The sequence below is a fragment of the Pezoporus wallicus genome, unplaced genomic scaffold, assembly GCF_028554395.1.
Source record: "Pezoporus wallicus isolate ANWC-B61680 ecotype Strahan unplaced genomic scaffold, APGP_CSIRO_Pwel_v1 contig_1438, whole genome shotgun sequence".
Classification (NCBI taxonomy): Eukaryota; Metazoa; Chordata; class Aves; order Psittaciformes; family Psittacidae; genus Pezoporus; species Pezoporus wallicus.
The window spans coordinates 1,317,993-1,331,828 of record NW_026638681.1 but is presented as its reverse complement, the minus strand read 5'-3'; the positions used below and the strand labels follow the sequence as shown (position 1 = coordinate 1,331,828).

The window sequence follows — 13,836 nt, the reverse complement described above, 5'->3', positions numbered from 1 at the left end:
CTGCTTCATTTTGCTTTTTTCCTTTCTCAGTTCTCTTTTCAAAAGTTGAAATATATTTTTGCAAAGTACAGCTGCCATACAGGCTTTCGCCTAAAGCCAAAACCCTACTTCAGCTAAATGATTTAAATGACCTAGGTATTGGTCAGTAATGTTCAGATGTGGTTGACACAGAGGAAATTGCCAGTGACTGTAGTGAATTGCATATAATTAAAGCTGTAATTAAACCCTGTAAAACCAATTCCTGTCTGAATTCTTTAGGTCAGTAACTTGGAAAAGTTCTTTTCTGGTGAAATATACTATTTGCAAGTCTTACTTACATTTGACACCACTAAGAGTAAGGCATTAGTCATTTCTTAGGACTGCATTAAAGTCCTAAGAAATGACTTAAAGTCCGTGTTGACCTGTTCATGATAATAAAGTCTTAGAAACCTAGTTAGCCTGCCTTCATAGAAACCTGTCTTGCACTTCATTTTTCTGAGCATTTTCTTGAAATAAGAAGGCCTGATTGTTCTACTAAGATGTTTCTAAACCCACATAGGTAGTCGTGATTTTCAGTAAAATTTAGTACCCTCTTCCTTGCATTCTCTTTTCTGTCTGCAGAAAAATCTGTTCCTATATGCCTGTAGCAGTTACTTCTCTAGGTCTCTTTTCCACTCTGGAGATTGTTGTTCTGTAGCTTGCCTGCTGCTTGTTGCCAGCTTCCATCAGACTGATGGATCTCTGGGAAGGCAAGGCAGGAGCTCTTAGTGAGCCTCTTTTCACCTCCTCTATACAGCTAAAGGTGTGGCATTCGCTTTCCTGAGACAGGATGAAACTCTATTTTTAAGAAACATTATGTAAATTTACTGTTTAAGGTAAGAAACTCTTAATAATGATACACATTATGGCATGCTTATAAGATTAAAGGCAGTACCTTGTCTTGTGAACCAGCAAAAAAGCAGAGTCCTAAAAAATGTCTAAAAATAAAATTATTATAATGGACTTGATGTTTGGTTTGATCTTTCTGTTCAGGTACTGACCCCAGCACAAATAAAATCAATTTGCCTGGCCATACTAGAATCGGGAAAGCAGTATGCAGTGAAGAAGCGGAAACCATTCCCACTCATGTATTCATACTATGGAACAGAGTACCTTGGTGAGTAAAACACACAGTGTACTTTGAAACTGATGCTGTGCATAGATGCTGAGCCAGTCGACGTTTCAGAAATATGTCAAACATACAGTATGGGATTTTTCCGGATTTGGGGCCATCTAAACTCCTAAAACTGCTAACTGGGACTAAGGAGCTGGAAGTAAGTACTGATGCTGGCTAGCACTGGAGAAGGCTGGGATACCTATGCCACACCAGGGGAGCAGCAGGCAGCAGCTTATTTTAAGGGTAAATATGCCCTTGTCGGACGGAGGCCGTGAGAGGTGTGGTGACCATGCCTGTGTACAGAAGGTTACCAGAGAGAGCTTTCAGGGTATGATTCTGTGATGTTATTTGTAAGCTCTTGTTGCCAAGCGGGGACTTGCAGAGCATTTTTGGCTGTAGTAGTGGAACTCAAGGTTATGATCAGCTCCTACCCATCCCAAGCAGCTTAGTTGGAGCTCATCTGAAGCAGTGGTGAAAGATCACTGAGCAGATCCCTAGTGGGGTCCTCAAGGCACAATATCCCACTGCAGAAAGTGTAAGATTGATTTGAGATCTTAGTGAGTTCTCTGGTAGGGGAGAAGTCAGAGTGGTGCTGCTCCACAGACCTGGCAGACAATTCTTGCACTGAAATTTATGTTTTAGCTGACTGATACTGTCTGTCAGCAACTGGGAATACCATTTACGGTCCAGTATCAGTTTGGGTTCAACAAAGACTTCAAAATAATGGTATAGATTCAGTAGTTTGTCAAGAAGAATAATATCTTGAAATAGTATTCAGTTTAGGTTCAATTTATCTTTGCACATGGAGTTTCAGTCATATAGAATCATAGAATAGTTAGGGTTGGAAAGGACATTAAGATCATCTAGTTCCAGCCCCCCTGCCATGGGCAGGGACACCTCACACTAAACCGTCTCACCCAAGGCTTCATCCAACCTGGCCTTGAACGCTGCCAGGGATGGAGCATTCACAACCTCCCTGGGCAACCCATTCCAGTGCCTCACCACCATAACAGGAAAGAATTTCCTCCTTATATCCAATCTAAACTTCCCCTGTTTAAGTTTTAACCCGTTACCCCTTGTCCTGTCACTACAGTCCCTGATGAAGAGTCCCTCCCCAGCATCCCTATAGGCCACTTTCAGATACTGGAAGGCTGCTAGGAGGTCTCCACACAGCCTTCTCCAGGCTGAACAGCCTCAACTTTCTCAGCCTGTCTTCATACGGGAGGTGCTCCAGTCCCCTGATCATCCTCGTGGCCCTCCTCTGGACTTGTTCCAACAGTTCCATGTCCTTTTTATGTTGAGGACACCAGAACTGTACACAATACTCCAAGTGAGGTCTCATGACAGCAGAGTAGAGGGGCAGGATCACCTCCTTCGACCTGCTGGTCATGCTCCTTTTGATGCAGGCCAGGATATGGTTGGCTTTCTGAGCTGCAAGTGCACACTGCCTGCTAATGTTCATTTTCTCTTTGACCAGCACCCCCAAGTCTTTCTCCACAGGGCTGCTCTGAATCTCTTCTTTAAATATGAGAGTGAGAGCAAAAAAAAATTGTACCTATTTTTGCATAGGTAGGGAAACTGGAAATGAAAGGAGTAACAAAGTGTCTTGCACTTAGAAAGCTTTTATTCCAAGCACTACTGTAATAGACATAAAGAAGATGAAAGAGCCATGCACTTGACAAGGATATCAGTCCCAAGGGAAGGTTGCTGTGAGGTGGAGGTAGGATCTAAACGTACCCTCTAATTTGACTGTTTCTATTCTTTACAGGTGCAGCTCATGGGCTTTCATCAATCCTTCAGATGTTACTTTCCTATTATGAGTACCTGCAGCCAGCAGATCAGGAACTTGTGTGGCAGAGCGTTGATTTTCTTATGGACCAAGAACAGAATAGCAACTGGCCTCCTGAGCTGGGAGAGACAATCGAGCGGGAGAATGAGCTTGTGCACTGGTGTCATGGAGCTCCAGGTTCATTTCCCATTGATGCTATGAATAGCCAAATGCTAATCACATTGTTTTTCAATGTTAGGTGATTCCATATAAAAGATAGTCCTGGTTAAATTTGACCAATTTTGATGTTTTATGATATGCAGGGAAAATATTCAGGCCTTTTCTCCGGTTAAGAGTTTTTCAGTTATTGCTGAAGCAGCTGGGAAAATAAGTGTATTTTCTGCCTTAAAAGCATAGGTGATCACAGCTGAAAGAATTCTGGTGATCCTGAACTGTGTTTTTTCTGCTCTTCCTCCCTTTCATTATCAGATCTCAAAGACTGGTTCAGCTGAGTCAAAAGACAGCGTATGGGTAGGCACAGAAATAGCGTGCAAAAGAACATTGATATAGACACATCAGTGAGTTCTGGGAAGGCCTTCAGAATAGCTTTTCCCCCCTCATCAGAATCAAAGTTTAAGCTGCACTTACTACATGGATAAGACATAAATTTGACCAAAGTATTTTAATGTGAAGGGGAGTTTGTACTAGCAAAAAAGCCTTTTTTTCCCAAGGTTACCCATATAAAAATCCTTCTCAGAGATAAAGAGAATCAATCCTTAGTTTGGGTTCATGAGGTAAGGCTTATGTCTGTCAGTTCAGAATCTAATCCTATACCTTAGCAATTTTGATAAGTAATGCTATATATTGAAATAGCCTTTTTACCCCTAGGCAAAATTTTATTGCTAACTGGACATGTTGGCTTGGTAATATGAACCTGCAAGGTTACAAAAAACCTTACTTTTATTAAAGAACATCCGTGAATACTGATACATTACTTTTAAAGGTGTTCTATTTAAATTACAAAAAGTACGTTATAATTAACATCCCCTAAATGTGCTTTCTGCTGATGCTTTATCTTTTTGCTGTCATGGTTAAGGAACAAACTTCTTGCTCCCACACTCTAATGAAGTAAAGCCAGCTTTTGTTTAACAAACCTTTTTTACTTTTAAAAGGAAAAAATTTACTTCTGCAGGATGGCTGGCCTAGTGGTGGAGGCTGCAAGGAAGATGCCATCTTTGTTTCAGCATCTTAAGAGTAGCTTTTGACTTGGGTTTAGCTGTTAGTGGAGATGTATGCAGTGAGACTTGCCCAAAGAGACAAAATCCTAAAGCACATAAAGAAGTTACTTTAGGGGACATTTGGAGACATGCAAATGCATGAATCAGTATAATTCTTCCCCAGAAGATCCTGTATCACATCACTAGTTTTGGGTAATAATACACATGTAGCTTACAAGACCACTTTTCAGCTACTTCAGTGTATATTATATTCAGACCACAAGTAAGCTGTTCTAAACATTTCCTCAGGCGCTTGATTTGGTTATGTGTCATATGCATTCTTTGAAGGTTACCATGAACTGAGCTGTGCAGTGCTCTGTTAAAAATTATAGTTAATTTATTCAAATCCCCTCTAAAAATAAGCCAGGTTGTTTGGTTGGTTGGTGCTTTGTTTTGGGTTTTTTTTTTTAACAGAAGTTAGTATGTATAACTATTTATAAATAGAATAAAGCAGCATGGCTCCACTTTAAAAAAAAAAACAAAACAAAAAAAGGTTCTTTTTCTCATTTGATAAAAAATTATCTGTTACCAATGTAGGAAATTATCTTGCCCATCCTTGTGTCAGTGTAAGCAGGTGAGGTGTATGGAGATTTGAAACCAATAGAAGATAGCACTAAGAGTTTACTGTATTAAAGGCAAAAATATAACTACTGTTCTAAATTGTTACAAGACTGGGAATGTTAGAGTAAACCCTGAAATTCAGTAATGCATTGAAAAGACTGAAGATGGTTGTGTCACATGGGGTGGATAAGTACATCTTAACATACGCTTATATGCTTTTTAGCATACCAGATACTCTCCCCTCCATATGTAGCAAATAGATATGTAACACTGACAAGTGCAGAGCATGAGACTGCAGTTTTTAAGTGTATTAATCTTTATTTTCTTATGTGTTCTACAAAGCTCTTGGCCTACTTGTTACAAAAGACAATCTCACTGCTATTTTCCTAGGCATTGCATACCTGTTTGCCAAAGCTTACCTGGTTTCCAAGAAGCCTCAATATCTGGACACTTGTATCCGCTGTGGAGAGCTAACTTGGCAGAAAGGCCTGTTGAAGAAGGGACCTGGAATATGTCATGGAGTGGCTGGTAGTGCTTATGTGTTCCTGCTGCTCTATAGGCTCACTGGAAACTCAAAATACATATACAGGGCACAAAGGTTAGAATTCCAACCTTTCTGGATTCAGGGTAATACTGCAAAGTTTCAGGAACATTTATAAAGCTGTGCAGAGACTTTGATCACCACCCCTAGATGTAACCTGAATGTTTAAGCCTCAGGTTCAATTCTACTTACGAGCTGTGGGGCAGGCACACTCTGCAGAGGGCCCTGCAGTCCTGCCTCCAGGCTGCCTGCTGCAGGAGAAGCATCAGGTTCTGCTGGGGTTCCCTCCCTCCCTTCCTGAGAGCCTGTGCTCCTTTGAAGGGAACTGGGGTAGATAGGTAGCAGTGGTTTGCATCCAGGTCTCATTCTGACATGAGGTCAGAAAGCAGCCAAGCTGTGTACCTGTGTCCAGGAGGAGAGCAAAATGTAATTTTTTATGATTTTCAGAACATTTAACACTATCCCTTATTACTCATGGAAAGTAATGGAAAACAAGTATAAGAACTGCTTTGCTGTTACTTTACAGTTTTTGAATTTATCATTCCCATAGCCAGTTTGACATTGTGCTGTTCAGCTTAGCTAGTGGGGCTAATTCCATTTTGTCCTGATGCAAGCAAGTATGGTCCACTGAAAATTGTCACAGTACTGCAATTATCTTTAATTGTCTTTCTGCAACTTACAGTATTCAATGTTTGTTACTGACAGCATAGACTAATGAGGGGAAGTTGTGTAGTCATTAGGGTGATTTATTTTCAGCCGTCTGCTTTGAAGTGAGAACATCTTATTTGTGTAGTTATTTCAGCATTACAGAATTTGGTGCCTCAATGTGAAACACTGCTTGCATCCTGCTGAAATAACAATTGAGATAAAAGTTATTTACAAGTGTGTTTAAGGATATCTTACAGAAATCAGAAAAAGCTTATAGCTCTTAAGCACAGCACACATACAGATTGAAAAGGTTTGTCTCTTCTAGATCTGTTTAATGTGGAAATTGGATAGTTTAAAATTTGCAGGTAAGATTAAATAACAAACATTCTATTTTTTTTAATCATTGAATGTTATTAAAATGATGCATTCAAGCAACAAGTAAGTAGACTTAGAGGGACATAAAATAATAACAAGCCTTTTCTTTTTTTCTTTTTCTCCTAGGTTTGCAGAATTCTTATTTACAGAAGAATTTAAGGCTGGTTCCCGGGCATTAGAAAGTGTATATAGTCTGTATGAAGGTTTCTCAGGAACTGTGTGTTTCCTGACTGACTTGCTGCAACCCAACCAAGCCGAGTTTCCTCTCTTCAGTGTCTTTGTCTAGAGAGCAACATTCTCGAGGGCCACATCCTCGTGGGGATGGGAGAGGACACCTGCAGTTTCACTTATTTGTCAAGACAGGCTATTTACAGAACAAGCCAGTGGTACCACTAATGCTAGCCTTAACATAGCTGGGAGTCAGGTGAAAGAAACTACACTGGGGCTTTGGGAGGGAAGTGTGTGGTCAAAAAAAAATAGGATAGTGAAAACAAAAAGGGGGGGGGGGGGGGGAAGTGACTGAATCTAATGTGGTAGATATTTCACTGTAGTAAGAAGCAAAATCTAATTACTCAAGTGAGAGAGAAAGGGGCATTCTCAAATTCTTAACTTGGTGGTTACACTGGGTTTAAAAAAAAAAAAAAAAGGCAAGATAGAATTACAGGGATATGCAAAGAAGAAGCAGTGATGCATCCAGTAGGTTTTAAAAAGAGACTTGCAAAAAACTTCATGCAGCAATGCACTTATTGGAGAGGGTGTCACAGACATGTCACTACACTGCACAAGGGCAAAATCTGGGATTTTTTACCTAAACCACGTCTACTAGTTCTAGTAACATGTATTAGAAATACCTGTATCCTGGAGCTCTTTTGTCTTCATGTGCGTATAATGATGTTTATGTAGATAGCTATATATTTAGCCTGCAGTTTCACAGGTTCATTTCAGCTAGTGGGGTTTCATGTGTGTAAATGAGAACTTAATGTGACCCTTCCTTGCAGAGCTCAGTCATCATGAGGAGCTGGTCTCCTAACTGATTCACTGTAACTGTGTCACTTCTTGTCAATACTTTCCCTGTCACAGGGAAGATGAATGGAGCATTGAAAAGACTTGGATTGAAAAGTTCTATAGCAAAGATAGAGCAGGCAGATGCTCTCTTCATGGTACAACATTACTAGATAAGTATTGTTCAGTGGTACAAAAAACTTCCTTTAAAAATTACGTACTTACAGCGGCATTCCTGATCAATAACACACATATTTTAGAGAATGGAAAATTTGTTTTCCCTGATGCATTGTTCATTACAATCCCTGCAAACTGAATGCAAACCTTGGGTGGCATACTGATCTTAAACCCCCCCCAATAATAAATTTCAAATTTTATTCTTTTCCTGGTTAACAAAATAATGTGTATGCCCAGATAATCTGCAGCTATAGAAATAAACGGGTTGCTCAATACTAGTTGCACTAGCACTTAAAGTTGCAATTATATGCTGTTTTATATGTATTATATATATGACATGGTACTTGAAAACTAAAGAAAACACATAGATTTGTACTAAAACCTATAAAATCAATATCTGTATTTAAAATATATTTAATATTTATTTATTTTTATGGGACTAATGTAATGCAATTACCTTTAAAGACAGATTGGGAAGACCAGGATGTCGAAAAGTGGAATTAGGGTGAAAAATTTATCATGCATGCACTGCCAAACAATGCAGTCTCTCTTCCTGCATTCTCAGCTGGAGGATATTACAATTCTTTTATTTTTAACCGCTAGTGGATAAAGTTCCCATTTAATTTTGGTAGTCCTTGATCAGGCTGTACGTTGGAGCCAGGTCTGACAATCCTTCCACATTTTAACAGAGTAATCTCATTCCTAATCTTGCCACGTATTTTAATGAGATGTCTTGCATTATTATGAGCTGCAGATTACAACTTCTATTTTGTCTTGCACTGTGCAGCTCTAATTAGTAAGTCAAAGAAGTAACCATATTTCATTAGTGAATAAAGCAATGCAGCTCAGTATCAGTTTGTCAAGAATTTAGGGATTTTTTTGGTGAATGGAAATGTTAAAATTCAGTGTAGAGTTGCTATGTGTTTACTTATTTGTGGGATAAAAGGTCTTCTTAGCAAGCCATTAATGTCACTTTGTTACTCTGAGCAGCAATATGTGTACACATAGGAGCTACACCAGCCCCAGCAACAAGTACAGCAGCTACCCAAAACCCGACAATTTCACAGGGAGGTATACATGTGAGGCTAAATCAAAAAGTCAATGGAGATGTGCACATGCTCTGCCCAGCCATGCTGAAGTGCTCCTGTTAGATCAAAGTCAATTGTCAGTAGTGGAGATTGTAAATCCATTAGGATTTTTATCTAGTTGCTTCCTGTAATGCATGTGTCTCATATATTTCATAACTGGAATCGTTTTAAAAAAACGTTTAAGGAAGGTAAAACTGGGCCTATCCACTTTTCCCCTGTGCTAAATAGCTTTTCAGTCTCAATTTTTACTGGGGGGTAATGTCACTCAGTTAAAACATGTAACAAACAATATTTGTGCTATAGCTTTTCAATAGCTACTGTAACCGTATCCTATCTTATTGTAAAACAGAGAACTAGCTTTTGCCATGATCTAAACTCAAGCTGTTGCAATCTGCATATATTGCCAATCCTTTTATTTAGAGATACAAACATAAAACAAAAACATCTAGCATTTCGATAAGTACACCCTCAAAAAACACAGCCAACCGCAGAATTAAGCCTTAACAGAATCTACATTATCAGAACAGTAATCATGACCTTTTGATTTTGTACTCAGTGCCTACTTTTTAATTATCAGTGGGCCACGACATTTAATTGTTTCCAGTTAGTTATTTCTCAGGAGATGCTTGAAGAAAATCTTTGCCAAAACCTCAGTAAACCTAGAGCACAATAAATCAGCACAGTAACTTAGATCTTGACCAAGTCATTAATGCTGATACTGTAACATATACCACATATATGTTAAAATTTACCATAATAACAGTACATGAAATCACTCAATTTTATTATGCTTAACTTCCAATGGCCATGTTTCCGTTTGTCTTTTAATGTAATTCTTCATAAATGGTAGGAAATATACATTAAAAACTCAGTGTCAGTTTTCTAAGTGGTTTCCCCTCTGTGTCTCTTTGTAGAAAATATTCCTTCTGATTTACATTCAGATGAGACTATAATCTGCTCTGTGTTGTGTTCCAACAGCACACACCAAACAAATCTTCTGTACCTGCAACCATGCTTCGTATATGAAGCCATGTGCTTGGCTTCATTTGAGAAAGAAAATAGTTACCTGAGTAAGAGTCAGGCCATTCAGCAATGAGAAAACCCATGCAACCACCCAGTTTTCAAAATTTAGGTCCTAAACACATCTGTAAGTCATGCAACTTCAGCACTGACTTCATCAAGGGCAGCATGCAAACTTTGTTTACTGATAATTAAGATCAGTTACAGTAACATAAAGTCTCATGGGATACAACTTGTAAAAATCTTGGAACATAATTATTCATCTGTTTCATCAGACATGGCAGTTTGAGCTTCATGGCTTTTCTCACCTGACCTAGCTGGGTTAAGGTGGCTACTAGACATGCTGTAGCCACAGCTGCTGAACACAGCGTAAACATACCCCAGGGCTCTTCTGAAAATGCCAGTCATTAAATGAGCAAGTTTTTTTCCACCCTCTTCGTCCTCTTAATTGTCTACCTGCTTTTCTTCCTTTGTATAGTATGTATGCTGTAACATACATGCTATTGCAACCTTTAAGACATTGACAGGAAAGTAACCTGAGCAGAGCCATCAGCACTTTTCAGTGCAATGAAAAAACATCAGGTCCTTTGTGTTCCCCCTTTACTGCTTTGAGAAATCGATCAACCTTTATTAGACATTGTCAGCAGGATGCTCTCTCCTCCTGCTCCCGATTTGGGCCCTGACAGACTGAAAAAGTGTATTTCTGTACAGATTCTGCCATGGTGCTGTGACAAAAGGCTGCATTACCGGAAACTCGAGAAGCCTCTTTCGAAGTGTAAAACACAAGTTCCTACATCACATTTGCACATCAGTTTCTTGACTGTGTTTAGTTTATTAAGTGCAGGCAATAGGAATTTAAGTGATATACTAGTATTTCTGTGCTGTTAATGCAATGAGTATGCATTCTGTGGGTATTGGTGCTTATTTGTGGCGTACCTGTGTTTGTGTGGTGCCGTTTGTGAGTAAAGCTGTAGACTACAAATCAGTTTGTGGAGCTACATACTATTCATGATTTTTGGTAGGTCATCCATAGATTACTGTCATGGAATAGTTTTGAGGGAAACTAGATCTGTAATGTCCAGATTTAGTGATTTCAGGATTTATGGAGCCAGACGCAATAAGTTTCATCAACAGTACAGTTCTAACAAATATATCTTAATTTTTTCCTGCTACTTACAACTTCTCAGTATAATAACATATTCATTTTGTGCCACTGCTTTCAATTTCTGCTTTGTTTGCATTATTGTTTCCTTCAGTTTCCCTGCCTTTATTTCTCAACCTATGAATAACTTCAGAAGGCTGAAGCAGCAGCCCAGGTCTTTTGTTGTTGATAATAAGATTGATTAATTTTGCTTGAGGGATGTTCCACTTACTTGCATTACATTATTTTACACTCCCAGGTGGTCTCTTCTCACTGGCTCTGCCATTTCCCACCTGCCAAGGAAAAAAAAACATTATCTAGCAACTGCTACTGATGTTTTACATCATTAAATACAACATAGACTTTCCAAGGAACATGCTCAGTTCTCTAGTATCTCAGTTGTATGAAAACCGTCAAAACCAAGTGGAATGGCTACACATCCCAAAATACACATTTAAATAGTTCTGGGAAATATGCACAAATGAATGCAAGTAAAGTGGTTACCCTTTTTGCCGCTCTGTGAAATTAAGTAATGCCACTTTAATGTTCTAATAATAATTGTATGGACATGTAGAAAGTATGATAAGAATACTGATTAGTATTTTTCAAATACTGTGGAAAAAAACCAATGAAATGTAGGTATCTGACATATTGAGAAACATACAGGTGCAATATGTGCAAATGGATACTTTCATAAGCAGTCAAATTTTTATTTTTACATTGTTATCTGCATATAGAGTTATAGCATCTGCCAACATATTGCATGGTTTATGCAAACAATGACCTATTTTAGCATATGCATGCATTTTGAGAATATATCCTTGTTACTCAAACCTGTAAGATCCATGGACAGAGTGCATCTCTGAGGTCTGATAGGTAAATCTTAGGTGCGGTAATCTACATACCTTGAATATGCACTGGCAGGAGTGCATATTCTAATCTGTATGAAGATTAGTATATCAGAATAAGAATTTCCCTGTAGGTTTTAAAGAGTAATCTTCCCATGAAGAACTACACTGATGAGCAATTGCTGGCGAAGAGCACAGCGTAGATTGCTCTATGAAAGGTTTTCAGTTTATATAAATGTCCTGGACTAAGAAGTAAGCAGAAAGCTAAATGGAAAAGAAATAAGAGAATGACCAAAAATTGCACTACTGAGGGAACATACTTCAAAGCCATAAGCAAAAAATGCTCAGGGCCCAAAAAACCAATACAGCAATTTAGGGATGTGAATAGGAATTTTCCAAGAGAAGAGCACAGTTCACTTCATTGCACAGACAGTGCTACAGGGTGCACTGCACAGGTTTTTTTGCTGCCTTGAACAGCACTTCATTGCCATTATTGCAAAGTCATCATATGCTGAAAAGAGTCTGCCTGTGAAGGAGTTGCCTGTAGCTGAACCTACTGCCTACTCCAGTCATTTAATGAAAGTGATGTACTCTACTGATGTTTAGGCAGTTTAAAAAAATAGATCCCAAGAAGCCAACATGCACCAATTTCTTGACCTAGGCCTGTGAGTTACTAAACCTCCTGACTAATTAGTCCTGTCACTGATGTCACTGCTGGTCCTGTACCATGTATATTTAAAATATTTACATCATGCTCAGAAAAAAAGTCAATTTATAAATAGCAATCTGCTTGAAAATACATAAATCCATATTTATTTTTAATACTTACAAGAAATTCCCTTGACTTCATTCATTGCATGACTCAAAAGAGATAGTGAAGGCATTTAGTTCAAGTACAGCAATACCAACTAGAATGACAGAAAACTAATTAAAACCCATTCTGCCTAGTGGTATAATGGTATTTGAATAAAAATTATAATAGAGTGATATTCAGCAACAGCACTGCATGAGCACATGCATACTCCCCAGAAAATTTTACATAGAAGTCCTGACATCAATTATATCCCATAATGAAAACGAATCCTATTCAAGAATTTATTTTTACTTCCTATAGAAGAAAAAGCTGTATGACCACAAATTTAACTCTGCTTCCGTCTTCATTACCATGACCACACACAAAAGTTTTCCTGTAACAGTAGTCTGCTTTCAACGCTGATTTGGCCTCCTGTGCCCATTTAAGGGCCTGATATGCCACCTGCTGATGCCAGTGGTGAATCTTCACTTGATTTCAGGCATGCAAGGATAGGTCCTTCCACGGGTGTGAAATAGGGGCAAAACTGCATCGTTCTGGCCCCTAAGCCTACAAACTTTACATGAGTCCCATGGAATTAGTAAGGGTTGTTCATCTAGTAAGAGGAAAGCACAAGTGTTTGCATATGCGGAGCCCTATTTGATAGCAGTTTCATACCCATTTTCCCCAATATACATGAATGCCAATACCAACAAAAAGTACAGGGAACTTAAATAGCATTATTTCACGCTTAGCTTGTGCCGGTGACACATTTGATTATTCAATATATTCCAACATGTGGTGTTCATTTCTTGAGTATATGCTGCACCTTAGATTGGTTTCTCAGTGTAATAGCCATTCACAGCCATAATATGATACAGACCCTTAGAATCAAGATTGATTTGATTCTTAGAAATGCACCTTATTGTTTAAAACCAGGACCCCTGCTCTTCTGATGTTTTAAACACTGTGATCTTTTGAATGTGTTTATTGTATTAGTTTTGTATTGCAAATTATTATAGAAACTAGATTTTATAGCTTTTTAACAGCCGTGATAATACTAAGCTTCATAGTGGCAGAACAACCTCTGTGTATATCCATATTATGAATCTTAAAGCTGTGATTATATTTTGCCTTAAATAAAAGCCCAGCCTTGAACAGTATGATTTTGCACTGGATCGCTTATTTCTGTACTTACTTTCCATAGTGCTGGCAACTTTTCCTTCCTGAGCAGTCAGGGCTTAGGGCTCCAAAAGCTTTCCAGTGGTACTGTTTCATCAAAGGTAAAAATCATTCATCTTAGATAAAACATCCAGGCTGCACATCGCAATTAGGTAAAACTACCCTGTGGCATCTCTCCCCTTGTGAGAGAAGATAGGTTGCTTTTGGCCTGTAAAGTTTTTCATTTAGGTGTTTATTTTCAGCCTCCTTAAAGCTCAGTATACATAGCCTCTTCTCTTTACAG

General features: G+C 38.6%; 1 protein-coding gene across 1 annotated transcript in view; it reads left to right on the top strand.

Annotated features, from left to right (window-relative positions):
• Positions 1–6,735, top strand: part of LANCL3 (LanC like family member 3) — a 31,860-nt gene extending 25,125 nt beyond the window's left edge. Inside the window, exons 2-5 of the mRNA XM_057411846.1 lie at positions 1,012–1,135; positions 2,904–3,101; positions 5,132–5,339; positions 6,432–6,735. Coding sequence (XP_057267829.1) covers positions 1,012–1,135; positions 2,904–3,101; positions 5,132–5,339; positions 6,432–6,591 — 690 coding nt within the window. The 3' untranslated portion in view covers positions 6,592–6,735. The remainder of the gene's footprint in view (positions 1–1,011; positions 1,136–2,903; positions 3,102–5,131; positions 5,340–6,431) is intronic.
• Positions 6,736–13,836: the final 7,101 nt, after the last annotated feature.